The 15,281-nt window shown below is 35.9% G+C and overlaps 1 protein-coding gene and 1 long non-coding RNA gene across 8 annotated transcripts in view; one reads left to right on the top strand and one right to left on the bottom strand.

The window, feature by feature from the left end:
• The window catches only part of THOC2 (THO complex subunit 2), a 130,666-nt gene that overhangs the window by 52,963 nt on the left and 62,422 nt on the right, over positions 1–15,281 (bottom strand). For all 7 annotated transcript variants that reach the window (XM_077888294.1, XM_077888289.1, XM_077888287.1 and 4 more), the window contains exons 9-12: positions 7,145–7,237; positions 4,332–4,487; positions 3,604–3,776; positions 2,173–2,368 (exon numbers count right to left, since the gene is read on the bottom strand). In XM_077888294.1, coding sequence (XP_077744420.1) covers positions 2,173–2,368; positions 3,604–3,776; positions 4,332–4,487; positions 7,145–7,237 — 618 coding nt within the window. The remainder of the gene's footprint in view (positions 1–2,172; positions 2,369–3,603; positions 3,777–4,331; positions 4,488–7,144; positions 7,238–15,281) is intronic.
• On the top strand, positions 2,657–13,413 carry LOC144308104 (uncharacterized). Its single transcript, XR_013374744.1, has 4 exons — positions 2,657–2,815; positions 5,590–5,677; positions 7,789–8,016; positions 12,806–13,413. It is a non-coding gene; the product is annotated as an uncharacterized LOC144308104 (long non-coding RNA).

The following is a 15,281-nucleotide window of genomic DNA, read 5'->3' as shown; positions in this document are numbered from 1 at the left end:
TTGTCAGAAAAGTATCTCCCTGGAAGGTCTATATTAACAATCAAGGAAAAAAATAATTGTACCCTAGAGAAACCTGGTAGTCCATCACCTTAACCAAGTGATCAATGTTAACATCATCAGTAACTGGATAGATTAACTTCATATGCTTCCCAATATGAGGCACTGGGAAAGACATTGACCCTTTTGTTCTTTGAACAGGCACTAGTTAACATGACTCATCCCTTTCAGACTATAAGAATTAAGATAATGAAACATCACTATACTTCCTTTCTATATGTTATATAATAAATGATTTCTATAGTAATAAACTTAGTAGATTTCTTTAGAGTACCTTTACACAACGTAAATTTGTGAGCATCAAAATAAATCTATCAGTTAAGTATTAAAAGCCAAATCAAATACTTCAGGTATCAAAGGATTAATATACAACAGCTGATAAATTATTTTTGTCAAAAATTAAAATTAGATGCAAGCACCAAACACTGGAGAAAACTGTTTTGTGCTTAACAATTTGCAGATTAACTTTTGGTAGCCTTGTTTTACAATTGAAAAGAAATTACGTATTCTTTTCTGCTTTAAGACCTTGAGTTAGGCAAAGATCTCTTAGAACACAAGAGAAAACCATAAAAGAAAAGTACTGCTAAATTGGAATTAATCAAAATTTAAAATTTTGCTTTTCAAAAGACAACATAATAAAAAGGCAAATCAGAAAAATAATAATAAAAGACAACCCAATTAAAATGAGTAGAGATTTCAATATATGATGATTACAAATGGCAAAGAAGAATATGAAAAGATGCTCAAAACCACCCATCATCAGGGAAACGTATATTAAAAGCACAACAGGTACCACTACATACCCACCAGAATGACTAAAATTTAAGAGTGACAATAACAAATGCTGATGAGGATGTGGAACAAACTGGAAGTCATATACAGGGATGCAAAATGATACACACATGTTGGAACAGTTTGGCAAAAAGTTATACACTTACCCATATGGCCCAGCAATCCCATTCCTGGGGAAACAAAAACATACGCCCCCCCCCAAAAAAAAGACTTGTACAGGTATATTCATAGCAGCTTTATTTATTAATAGCCCCCAACTAGAAACAACCCAAATGCCCATCAACCGGTGAATACATAAACTCTGCTATATCTATATAATATTGGTCAGCAATAAAGGAACTACTGACACGTGCAACAACTTGGATGAATCTCAAAAGCATTACGTGAAAGAAACCCGACAGAGAAGAGTACATTCTATACAATTCCATTTATATAAGGTTCTAGACAAAGCAAAACTATAGTTACAGAAAGCCTATCAGTGGTTGCCAGGAACCAGCAACAAAGGGACAGAATTGAAGGCAAAGGGGTAAGAGAGAACGTTCTGGGGTGATAAAAATATTCTCTACCATAATTGTGGTGCTGGACACACAACTGTATACATCTGTCAAAACTCCTCAAATTGTACACTTCAAATTGGTAAGTTTACTCTATATAAATTATAACTCAAAGCTGATTTAAAATTTTTTAAATAGCATAAATGGTTACCCTTAGAATAGTAAGTAGAAGGGAGTACAAGGGAAACTTGGAGTAGTGTTCTATTTTTTGATCCAGGTGGAGGATACCTGGGTGTTCGGTTTGGAAAAAGTCACTGAGGTGTACAATTATGATGTGTTACTTTCTGTACATTTTATTTGAATAAAAAGTTTACTAGAAAAGAATGGATCCTCAACAGTCTGACTTCATACAAATAATCACGATTCAAAATTGCAGCCAAGAAAATAACAGAGTAGAAGAAAAGTAAGGGGAAAGAAAGCTGAGTTGACCACTAAAATTATAAAGACATTCAAAAAGGAATCCTTGTACAATGTATATTTTCCTATGCGGGGGACTTGACTAATATTCTACCTAAAGTGTGTGTTGGGGGGGGGGGGTTAGGACACAAAGGACTGTGTGTGTGTGTGTGTGTGTGTGTGTGTGTGTGTGTGTGTGTGTTTGGTTAGGACACAATGGACTTTCCCCAAACTTTACTTAACGTATCCTTTCTGTAAATTCAATTTGTAAATTCAACTTTCCTTTTATTTCTAGAGATACACATAAGACAAATATACCTAGAACACTTTCATTTCAAAATTTAGTTTTCTGCTTGGAAGAAAAAAATCTTACCTCTTTCATAAATGATTTGCCAATGCGCACCACTTTTGCAAATAAAATGGGATCGTGGGAAAGGTGAGGACCAAGGTAACAGAACATATTGAAGACATCTCTCCTCAAATCTTCAAAGCTCTCTGCTTGTTTTGGTGCCCTCTTATTTTGCAAAGCATTAACAGGTGAACCTTTAGCACCTTTAGGAACGCCAACTCTATAAAAAGAAGTAAAATTTATATGTATTACAATACTCCATTTTAAGTTAACACAGTCATATTAATAGTAAGTAAAGCTTTTCTTGCTCAAATTTGCTTTCTATATTTCACTTGTGCCTAACTTTATTAGTACCAGATAATTTAACTAGTAGAAAAAGACAAAACAATACTCATTTGGAAAAACTCAGAGCTCATAGAATGTTTCAAACTAATTACATAAGGAAATCAGAGAAACGCAGATTTCAAGTAACATTTAACATACATCATATGAATTTGTTTTTAGTTTAACTTGGCCAGTATCAGGAATTTGGATATGGGAATGGGGAACAAGAGATGGACCTCAGAGACACTGGAAGATGAAACAGAAAAATATGGATATAACAACAGTGATTCAAGTCAATAAACACTTCTCAATCTGGGTTCCACTATCTAAGACTGAGTATGAGGTAGGTGGTGGTAGGGAAGGTGAGCAGCATAATGAAAGAGGGTGTCACACTAAAAAGGACAGCATGCCCAGAGTTCTCACCTACTGAGCAGGTGTCCCGCTGTGGAGTCACAGGGGTCACTCTCTGAGAAGAAGCCTTCATGGTCCACAGCCCAGGTGGCACTGAAGGCAGCAGCCAGCAGCTATACACGAGTCACAAGGCTGGGGCTTTTGAGGCAGGCTCTGATCTGTGGGGCTGAAGCCAGAGCTGCTGCCAATACTGCTCCTAAGTATCCTGCAAGTAGGCTGAGGGCTAGAGGACTGGTTGACACAATAACTAGGGATGATGAGAAAGGCTGCACTAGCAAATTCCAGAACAGCAGCCTATATGCCAGAAGAGATAAGGCAAGCAGAGAGGCAATGTCCTCACTCAGAGCCACTGAACCCCAGGACAGAGGAAAATTACACCAAGTAAAAACCTTAAGAATTCTCTGCCCTCCCCCAAGAGAGGAGGAAAAGTCAAAAACAGAAGAATGGAGTTTTCACTCTCAATGGAGCAACCCAACCTAGATGTCTAATCTACAGTTTTTAGACTACACTGCAGCACACATTCTGCATCACCTGCTCTAGACATTAGGGGACAAGTCACTGATTAATACGTATAAAACTGATACATTCTGTGAATATTATCTTCTAATAAAACATACTTAAATATTTGCTTGGTTGGAGGAAACAAGATAAATGTGCAGATTTTTTTGTAGTCCTAAACTACATCTACCTCAATGATTAGAAAAGCATACAGTAACATACCTTCGGTAGAGAGGCTCAATAGTTATGTGAATAAGCTTGCAAATAGCAAGGGCTATTAGCTTATGTGAAGCTGCATAGTATGGAGGCATCTGATCCATAATGTTCTGTGCATGCTGCCAATCACCAATCTTTAACAAGGCTTCCAACAAACCAAGTTTTTGGTTGTCAGGTGGCTAAAATGAACAATTACAGTGAAGATACTCAGAATACAGATTCTGATAAATGTCAGTATTTTTTTATTTTAAAAAATTGAGTTAAACACCACAATAATGTATGTCAGCAACAGCTGCCACTCATGGGAAATGCAATATTTCCCTGAAAGTACAATCAAGTTTTTTAGCTATCAAAAAAAGCAACAGGATATGCTTTTTAGGAGACACAGCATGAAAGTTTTTTAGGCCTGAAATTAAGTTCTATTTAATGTTTTACTGTGCCATAGGGAACTAGAATTCATTCATCTTTGAGAATCCCCTTAGGACTTGAAGACATTAATACACAGAGCACAAATATAGCCGTATATTTTACTTAGAATACATTTTGAAATTTAAGTAAGAAAAAAATATGGCAGCCTCCTTTGGGAAGGTATCAGTCAGATTAAAAATAAAACCATCTCTTCAAATTAGTATTCCAAAAACCAGATTTTACCACAATCAAAATTAATAAATTATTCTCCCATAATTCTAAATCCAGAAGACAATGTTAATTTCACAAAAAGAAACCATATATACCTTCTCTACTTTCTCCTCTTCTTTTTCCTTTTCTTTCTCTCGCTCATCAATTTTTTCAGAAGACAATACAACCATTGTAAGTTTTCTAACAATTTGCTTAGCTTCCACAATTTCTCGTTTGTGTTCATCCATAATGCAATTATCAGCTGGAAGAAGCTAAAAATGGTTCATTAAAGTTTCATAGAACAGCTAATACTATTTGTATACATAAAAAGCAACACTGTCTACTCTCAATTGATAAAACTATAAATAAGGTCTAGCCTATTAATGACCATGATTTGCCTTTAAAATAAGTTTCTTTCCATTATTTTCTTATAATCTAACAAAGTACTTGAATTTTATACACCTTTTAAAATCAGGTAGTAGTTTTAAGTTCCATCTCTTCTTTATGTTAGAGTTCCTATATTAAACCAATAATACAACAGTTTATCATTGAATGTATTAGTTTACCCAAGAAAATGTGTACCTGTTCCATTAAAAATATCACAGATTTCCCCTTTAAAGGTCAAACTCCAAATTAAATAAAGTACTGTATATGGATCCATTTTGGGAGATCTGAGCTACTAAATTACATGAAGGGGTAAATTTAATTCCTCTAGGTGAAAAATCTCAAGTAAAAAAATTACGAGCAATCTGACATCTCACTTTTCATTTTCTAATACCTATTTGATGACTTAAATCACAAACTAGTTTCTAGCTTATTACAAAAGAGAAAGTAATATGTATTATGTATAGTCGACCCTCTACTATGAAAAAAGAATCAATTATCTCCAGTACAGCCATCTTGTATGAGTGGAAGATGGTTAATGTAGATATTTCATAAAATAAATGAAACACCCGACACGAAAATATAGCCAACAAATTATTTAGTAGTTTCTGCTAGGCACAATGGTGGGCTATAAAAGCATTCCTGCCTCTAGAAATACATAATCTACTTCAGTAACTAAGTCTAATGCAAAGTAAATAATCACTAAACAATAAAAGGAAACATAGTGAAATATTAAACTACATATTGTAGACTTCATCCCATCAGTCAAAAATGGGGGCTGGAGAAAAGTCACTAGGCACTGATGGCAAGGGTGTAAGCAAGACTTTTTCTCATTCTTTCTGCTTTCCAACTGGCCATCAGACCTATTTTTATTGCTTTACTTATGTACCTGCCATACGTCTTCATCTTTTACCCAGATTAATGCAATTGCCTCTAAAAATCTCCCATTATAATGAATAAACTGTAAATTTCTTCTTTTATTTTTTTAAGTAATCTCTATATTCAACATGGGGCTCAAACTGACAACCCTGAGATCAAGAGTTGCACACTCTACCTACTGAGCCAGCCAAGCATCCCTGTAAGTTTCTTCTTATAGTTCCTCTCAATTTTTAGTTTTTTGTATTTGGAGAATATGTAATTAAGTGCCTCTCAATTTCTAGTTTTTTATACTTCGAGAATATGTAATTAAGTGCATATAAAGTTACAAATGTTTTATTTTCCTAGTGAACACAACTTTATTTATTATGAAGTGACTATCTTTTTTTGCCAAAAAGTCCATTTTGTCTAACAATAATAACTTCCCTGATATATTTTTCCCACCCTTTTACCTTCAACTTTCCTTTTTCCTTAGGTTTTAGAAGTCTCATGTGAAAAATAAACAATAAATGGGTTTTTAATCCCATCTGAAAATCTTTGACAACTTAACAGGGACACTTAGGCCACTTGCATTTATCGTTAAACTCAATTCAGTAATAAATCTATCGTCATCTATCATCTTTCCATTTGTCCTACCAGTCTACACTTGCCCATAAACTTATACCTGTCTTTGAATTCCCCTTTTTCTGACCAACGTTCCATGTTCTCAGTTTGTATATCACTTTTCTCCTTTAAATCTTGAATGGCTCTCTACTTGCAATAAGAAAAAATCCAAACTCCTAACATTACTAGTTTGGAAAAGCCTTCCAACCCGCCCCCCCCCCCCCAACAAACATGGTTACTATCTATTCTGAGCCCCCACAACACTTGGTGAATACCTCCAATATAGTAGTTATTATATAATGCAAAGTGTTTCCTTCATTGCTAGACTATGACTGCTTCCAAGGTAGAGACTGAGTTTCGTTCAAGTCTGTAACCACAGTACGAGAGACCAGAAAGTGACAAAGTGATTACAAAGACAGTGAAGATGATGTCGGCTTTAGACAGGTTTAAGTCCATTGGTATCCTAATGTACAGCCAAATAAAACAAAAATTTCTATACCAAACCTAGTTTTTTCAAACTGACAGGCTAAACTGTTGCTAAACTGGAGGTCATCAATCACAATCACATACACACTCTTCTAGATCCTGGATCCAGCAATAAAAACACAATACTATTTATTTACTACCCAGTAAAAACACAAGAAAAGCCATTAAAGAATATAAAGAGTTCTCCATTCATCTTGAATGCCTAAAATTAACAGCTGGGGAGAAGGAAAAAGTATCTAGATAATCTCATATTTCTGATAATTTGCGTATAAGACAGAAGTCTAAAGCCACATTGGTTAAAACTTGGCCTCTCTTCCATGAGATATACTCTGCTAACAATTAAGAACTTCATATCCAACCATGAACTAAGAGTGACAGAAGGTATTTAATTTCCATAGTTTGTCGAAGAATTAAATTCATTTACTTCATAAAGTAAACACAAAGCAATAATGTGCATTATGGCTTCAAAACTTAAAACTTGAGACCCTAGAACCAACCTTGAAGTGCTATATGGCTGCCTACTCCTCTTCCCACCCCTGGGATGGACAACCAAATATTCTTAGCAGCCCACTTGACTTACATGTACATAAAGATCATCTAAATCAATAAGATTAAACTGTAGAAGTACTGCTGCAACTCTGTATAAAGATGACGGAGTCTCTCCATTTGGTTCCTTGAAAAACAAACAAAAAAGTTTCTGTTTAGTGCATAAAGTGCAACTAAAATCATATCCTTTACCTATCAATAATTAAGAACAATTACACCAAATAACTAGATCAATAAATGATAAGTTTCATTGTTCTTCCTGAACATACATCTGAATTGAGGACAAAGATAATTAGGTCAACATCCCTTTTCACAAACATCTTCTGATGAACACAAATAAAGGTTTCAAAAATGGACACATTTTACAATGCATGCTAATATTTCAACAAAATCTGAAAACGAAGTGAGATTTTATATTGCATAATACTTAGTTTTAGGTTTTGTTTATACGTGTGTTTTCTTAACTTGTTTTTCAAGTTTTTCTCAGTGGAGATGCAAATAGACAAGAATGCAAATTTGGAAGTACTGAACTGTGTCTACACTTTTCTGCCTATTTTACTTCTTGGGTTTTGTGTTAAATATATCTGCTTGTCAACTGATTTCCCCTTCAAAACGGGTGTCTATCCATATTACATATGGATAAATCAACATTTTAAAATATAGAATGTCCAATTCCAGGCCAGCCCTGTGGACCCTGCACAGAAACAGAAGGATATTTGAATGTTATCAAGAAGAATTTTCCCCTATTCTTAAACTGCTTGTGGTCAGCTGAATGGAAGAAGTCGCGACAACTAGCAATTACTAAATGGCCAGATGCAAAAAAAAAAGCAAACAATGACAGTACATTATGTTCTGCTTCTACTCAACACTAAAAGCAAGATCTTTGCAAGGCTCCTCACAATTGTGGTAAGTGTTATGGATATAACATAGGAAGCTAACCACACTAATGGATATCATATAAAGAAGGCACTGTTCACTGTATTTTTTAAGACAGGTAAGTCTTCAACTTCACAAAAGTTTAATTCTAAATGTATATAAATGGTTATTTAGTATCAAAACATTTCAGTTTCCCATAAAAACAAATGGTAGTCAGGGTTTCAGAGCAAACCCACAAAAGCTTATCATCTGACTTGAATCCACCAAAAATACTCTCATTACTCCCCTTATTTCTGTGTTTCAATGAGTTCAACGCAGAAGCCCCTGACTCCTAGGCCAAACATCAACTCCCATACTATCTTCATATTGCTCTGTACAATCCCTGTTCTGTCCTGTCATTCTGTATTCTTGAAAACCTTCCATGGAATCCTCTGGAATTCATAATCCGTCCTCAGCAAAACCCCCTATATATATCCTGAGCCTCTCCTCTAACTGTTCCTTCTACCGTCCTGCTCAAAGAGAGCATAAGACGCCCCAGGAACACTACTCTCACTGTAATCCAGTCAAGCAGTGGCTCTTTTCTCCAGACCCCTCACACTACTAGGCCTGGAGGTAGGGTATGATTCATCTTTGCTTTTTATAGTTGTTTTCAGATTATTCTCCCTCTACCCTCCCTTTAAGCCCACCCAATTTTGAATTTCCAGTCACTCCTAATCCCTTACTATTGCTGTAGTCTAGTTCCATTCCACTGTGGTCAAAGAAGATATTTTGTAGGATTTCAAAGTATTAAATTTATTGAGATGTGTTTTGTGACCAGAGTCTATCGTGCAGAACATCCCATGCACACTTGAAAAAATATGTAATCTACTGTTGCTAGGTAGTGTTCTATGTATATTAATTAAGTCTAATTGGTTTATGTGGCTGTTTAAGTCCTCTATTTCCTTTTGTCTAGTTGTTCTATCCATTAATGAGAGTGGGGTGGGGTATGGAAATGTCTAACAACTGTTGCAGAAATATTTCTCCTTGCAATTCTGTTAATGTATGCTTCATAAATTTTGAGGCTCTGTTTAGTGCAAATGTGTTTACAACTGTTTTATCTTCTTAATGGGTTGACCCTTTTATCAATATATAATGTCCTTTGCTGTGTATTGTAAAATTCTTTTTTTAAAAAAGATTTATTTATTTATGATAGACAGTGAGAGAGAGAGAGAGAGAGAGAGAGGGAGGCAGAGACACAGGAGGAGGGAGAGGCAGGCTCCATGCCCGGAGCCCGATGCAGGACTCGATCCCGGGACTCCAGGATCGCGCCCTGGGCCAAAGGCAGGCGCTAAACCACTGAGCCACCCAGGGATCCCCTGTATTGTAAAATTCTTAAAGTCTATTTTGTCTAATATATATTATAATAGCCACCCCAGCTCTCTCGTGGATACTATTTGCATAGGATATCTATTTTCATACTTCCACTTTGAATATATTTCTATCTTTGGATTTCAAGTGAGTTGCTTATAGAGAGCATATAGTTGAATCATGTTTTATACATTCTGCCAAACTGCCTTTTGATCACAAATTTTAATCCATTTAAAGTACTGAAAAGGAAGGACATTTGCCATTTTTCTATTTGTTTTCTACAGGTCTTATATTACTTATTCCTCATTTATTCCTAATTTATTCCTCATTTCTTCCATTATTGCCTTCTTTTGTGTTTTTGGTTGTTTTTGTTTTTTGTTTTTCTGTAGCGAAGCCTTTTCATTCCCTTCTTTCCTTTTCTGTTTTTTAGTTATTTTCCTAGTGGTTACCTTGGGTATTGCAAGTGATATTTTAAACTTAATCTAGTTTGAACCAATACTAACTTAGCTTCAGTAGTATACAAAAACTCTGTGCCTATACATCTCAATCCCCCCTTCTATATTTATTGTTTGCCAATTAGATTTATAACTACTGTTTTATTCTTTTATCTTTTAAATCACATAAAAGGAGCTACAAATAAAAAATACAATAATACTGGCTTTTATGTTTACCTATGTAGATACCTTTACCAGTGTTAATTCTTCATATGGCTTCAAATTATTGTCTAGTGTCCTTTAATTTCAGCTCAAAGGACTCTAGCATTTCTTGTAAGGCAGGTCAACTAGCAACAAATTCCCCCAACTTTTGTTTATCTTGGAATGTCATAATCTCTTTGAAGGATAGTTTTACTGAATACAGAATTCTATATTGACAATTTTGTTCTTTCAGCACTTTATATATGCCACCCCGCTGTCTTCTGAAGAGAAATCAGCTGTTAATCTTATTGAAGATCTTTTGTACATAATGGGTCATATCTGTTTTGTTGCTTTCAAAATTCTCTTTGTCTCTGGCTTTCAACAATTTGAGTATAATTATAATATGTCTTGGTGTGGCTCTCTTTGAATTCATCTGCTTGGTGTTTGTAGAGTTTCTTAGATGTGTAGATTCATAGCTTTTATCAAAATTGGGAAGTTTTCAGCCATTATTTTTTTTTCAAACATGCATTCTTGTCCCTTTCTCTCTCCTCTGCTTCTGGTACTCCAATGTAAATATTGGTACTGGATGGTAACCTATCATCTTAGACTCTTCATTTTTCTTCATTCTTTTCTCTTTCTGTTCCTCATACTGGATAACCTCAACTGGCTCATCAAGTTGGCTGATTGTTTCTTCAGTCTGCTGTTGTACCCCACTAGTGCAATTTTCATTTCAATTATCATGATTTTTGACTCCAGAATCTGTTTGGTTCCTTTTTTTATATATAATTTCTCTTTTTTTATATTGTCTGGTCTCCTTTAGCTCTTTGTTCATGGTTTCCTATAAATCATAAGCATATTTAGGACTGGTGATTTAAATTATCTAATAAGTAATCACCTGGACTTGCTCAGGGATAGTGTCTATTTTTTTTCCTTATGAATGAGCCAGAGTTTGTTTCACTACATACTTCATTATTTCTTGTTGAAAACTAAAACCCAGAATTCGTAAAAGCTGATTGACAGTTTTTACCAGCTCATTAGTTGCTTTCATGGAGGGATAGAGCTCTGGAGTTCCCTACTCTTCCATTTTCAGTTATGTCCTACTCTTGCCATCTATGGACTCCTGGGTCACTGTCCTTCATTTAGCAATGATCTCATAGCTTCTGACTCACTGTCACTCTGTCCAACTCTATTCCTTTCTTAATTTTTGGAGACTTTCATATATATGTAAGTGATATTTCCATCATGCCCGCCTCTTGGCTCCTGGAACTTCTCTCTTCCAAAGATCTTCTCTTCTACCCCATCTCAGCCATTCATTCCATATCCTAAACTTTAATATTACCAATACCTACATTCCTTCCAAAATGTCAGTTTCACATCTCTACCCTCAAATGGATCCTTAATGCTGGACAGTCACACTCTATTTCTCTCATTCATTCATTCATTCATTCATTCGCCTCTCTCCTATATAATTATTTCCTACCTTCTCTCCTAACCTCCAATACCTCCTCTCCCTCATCCTCTCTCAGCTGATGACCTTCTTTTCTATTTTAGTAAGAAAACTGGAACAATGAGTGAAATTTCTACAAAGTCTCACCACCATATCCATCCACCTACATATGCTGCTTTTCTAGATGAACTCTCTATGCTCCCAAAGTCAATCCATCCACTGATGCCATAAACTCCATTCTCTGTATCCAAGAACATTACTCCAATAACTCTCTCCTCCTTTCCTACAGTTTTCTTCCTTTCTACTCAATCATTCCCATTAGCATAAATATGTGTTCTCTCATCTTCAAAGAATAATCTCTTGAGCTCACTTCCCCTGGCAGCTACCTTTATGCCTCTTTGTATTAACTGCTTTAGAGTTGTCTACTCTCACGATCTCCAATTCTACTCTCCCCATTCTCTAACACCAATCCAACTTTACCAAAATGGCTAGTTTTGCCCTTCCCAATGATAAATCCAATGAACAAATTTTAGTCCTCATCTTAAATGACCTATCAGGGCATTAAACAAAGTTCATCATTGCTTCTTTCATTTAGTTTCCAAGATGCTATATTCTCTTTGTTTTCCTCTTACCTTATATATTATTTCTCTATCTCCTTTGCTGATTCCTCCTCTTCCCCAGGCCCTTTAACATTGGAGTGCCAAGGCTCAGCACTGGTTCTCTTCTCTGTCTCTCTATACCCAACTCTTGGTGATTTCATCCAGTATCACAACTTTATAGATCATCTACATGCTTCTGACATCTACATTTCTATTTCTGACCCAGTCCTTTCTCCTGAACAGATCTATACATCCAGTTATTTACTCAACGTCTCACCTAGATATCTAAGACATCTCAAATTCAGCATTATGCAAAACTGAAATTCCTGATTCCCACCCCAGGTACACCAAACCCATTCCACCTGAAATTTACCCTATCTCAATTGATATAACACCATCGTTTTTGCTGCTCAGTCCAAAAAAGAGGTTAGAAATAGCCTTAACTCTACTTCTTCACATTCTGTATTTAATGAACCAACAAATACTATTGACTCTACCTTTGAAATCTATTCGGAAGATCAACTTCCACTGCATATTAACCGTATCAATTCACTGAAAACCTAAGTCAAAATACACATGCACACAATGTCTTCTGTCTCTTATCTCTCTCTCTCATATCCATACCACTCATATCACCATTAGAGGCCACTACTGAAAAAACCCTTTACTCTGATAGCTAGTAATTAATAGTGGGGGGAGGGAGTGAAGGAATCATCCTGCCTTTCCAGTAGGAACTGTATTTCAGTGTAACCAAGCAACCCAAGTTGATAAAGGACAATTCTTCTTTACAGAAAAATGATAGCTAATAAATGTGGAAGGCATGATAACAGTAAATCAACAATTTGGAACCCCTAAGGTAACAATGGACTCAGGAAAGGATCATCCATGTATTCTAAGCCACGTAATGTAAGGTTAATGAAAAACTGGATATTCACATGGTGCCAAAGTATCAACATACAGATAACTTCCTATTAACATGAGGGAAAATGTCATTGTTGAATGGAGGGATAAGACTGTCATCAGCTTACTAGGACATTAAAAGTCAGACAGGTATGAGATGTTACATGATATGAAACATATAGCACAACCTGTGAAGTCTTTTGGAATTAAATATTTTACCTGAACATGGTCAAGCTCCGAGATCTAAGTACAAAAGACAAGACTGGTGACAAAGAACAAATTTAACCAACCACGAAAAAGCAATCAGATAAATCTAATACTTGGAAGACTAATGGAATCTTCTATGGTAATGTTCTTTTCAACAAGTCAATGCCATTAAAGGAATGGGAGGAGACACTATTCTAAATTAAGAGACTGAATAATCCTAACAAATAAAACACATGGCCTCTGACCTGATCATTGTTTGAACAAAACAGTTATAAAATGTATTTGGTGGCAATTTGGGAAATCTGAATATGGCCTGAGTTTATTATATAATAGCAATCAAGTTAGATATAAAATTGGTATGATGGTTATATAGAAAAGTCCTTCTTTTTAAAAAGTACAAATTAACATATTTAGGAGTAAACATTCATGATACCTATACTATAAATTGATAGTTCCAAAAAAGTATACCAACATGTTAATAAGCTTATTTTTAGGGTATTCATTACACTAGTCATTCTTTTCTATATGTTGGAAAATGTTCCTATTAAAGTAAAAATATAAAAGAGAAACAAAATGAAAAAACTTAAGTCAGATCACATCACTCTCCTACTCAAAATCCTCCAACAACTTCACCCCACCATCAAAGTCAAAAATCTTGCAACACTAGCTTTATGTGATGTGTTCTCTCATCTTTGACCTCATCTCCTACCACTCTTCCCATCAGTCTAATCCAGCCACACTAGTCTCCTTATTCTCTTACTGGCTGTTCTCTTTGCCTAGTACCTCTTCCCCACATATCTGCACAGTTTAAACCTCACAGCCTTTGTTTCATTGTTTAAATTTACCTTTTCAATGAGGTATATGCTCACTATTCTATGTAACATTGCAACCTACCACTCTATCACTCGCACTCTTCCTCTACTCTGCTCTACATTTTGTTTGCCTCATCTCATTGATCACCTTCTAACATACCATATAATTTACCTCAAAAGTAAGCATCACGAAGGGAAGAATTTGTTTGTTTACAGATGTAGCCCCAGCACTTAGAACATTATTACCTGGCACATAAGAAGTACTCAATGTTTCCTTTTTTATCAAATATTTTATTTTTTTAAAGATTTCATTTATTTATTCATAGAGACACAGAGAGAGGCAGAGACACAGGCAGAGGGAGAAGCAGGCTCCATGCAGGGAGCCTGATGTGGGACTCGATCCCGGGTCTCTAGGATCCCTGGACTGAAGGCAGTGCTAAACCGCTGAGCCACCCGGGCAGCCCTTATTATTTTTTTTTTTTAAGTAATCTCTATACCCAACTCACAACCTCAAGATCAAGAGTCTCATGCTCCACCAACCAAGTCAGCCAGGTGCTCCAAAGATCAATATTTTTTTAAGTGGGTTCCACACGTGGAGCCCAACACAGGACTTGAACTCATGACCCTGAGATCAAGACCTGAGCTGAGACCAAGAGTTGGACACTTAACTGACTGAACCACCCAGATACCACCAATCAATATCTCTTATGTGAGTGAATTTTGGTTATAACAATGCCTAGCCATGATGACACTATTACTCCTATTGTTGTGTTTTGAATCCAGAAACCAAGGGACTGTGATATGGGTAAGAGTCCTCATCTCCTTCCTCTTTCCTGTGGCAAGACAACACCAGCCAAGTTTATCTTTTGGTACCCTTGCACTTTCTAGTACTCCTTTCTGTCCTTTGTGCTGATCCCTCATGCAGTCCCTAAGCCCTCTATTATAACCATCTCTGTTAGGGAATCAAACAAATCAAATGTCTGCCAAATTTTCCAAAGTGTGCTCTCAAACTGCTTACATTCCATGCCACCCTTCTAAATCAAAACATCCAGTATAGCTGATCTTGGGTTGAAACTAGGATAAAATCACTCTCACTGACTTCATAGCATAAATAATGAGCTTTGCCTAGAAGTTCTAGCATTAAGGGGAAAAAAAAGAAGCTTATTCATCCAAGTAATTCCCAATTGATAAAAATATGGGTTGTGGGCAACAAGAATGAACATTTTCATTCAAGGGATGAAAAGGGATGGTGGAGTAAGGCGAGGGACCAATACACAAAGCTGACCATATATGCCTAAAAGCCAATTCCTAGGCTTTTATGCTCTTCATTTTCACGGCTGTCCTTACT

The sequence above is a fragment of the Canis aureus genome, chromosome X (assembly GCF_053574225.1).
Source record: "Canis aureus isolate CA01 chromosome X, VMU_Caureus_v.1.0, whole genome shotgun sequence".
Taxonomy (NCBI): domain Eukaryota; kingdom Metazoa; phylum Chordata; class Mammalia; order Carnivora; family Canidae; genus Canis; species Canis aureus.
Note: the sequence above shows the minus strand (reverse complement) of the source record. Positions and strands in the feature narration are given on the sequence as shown.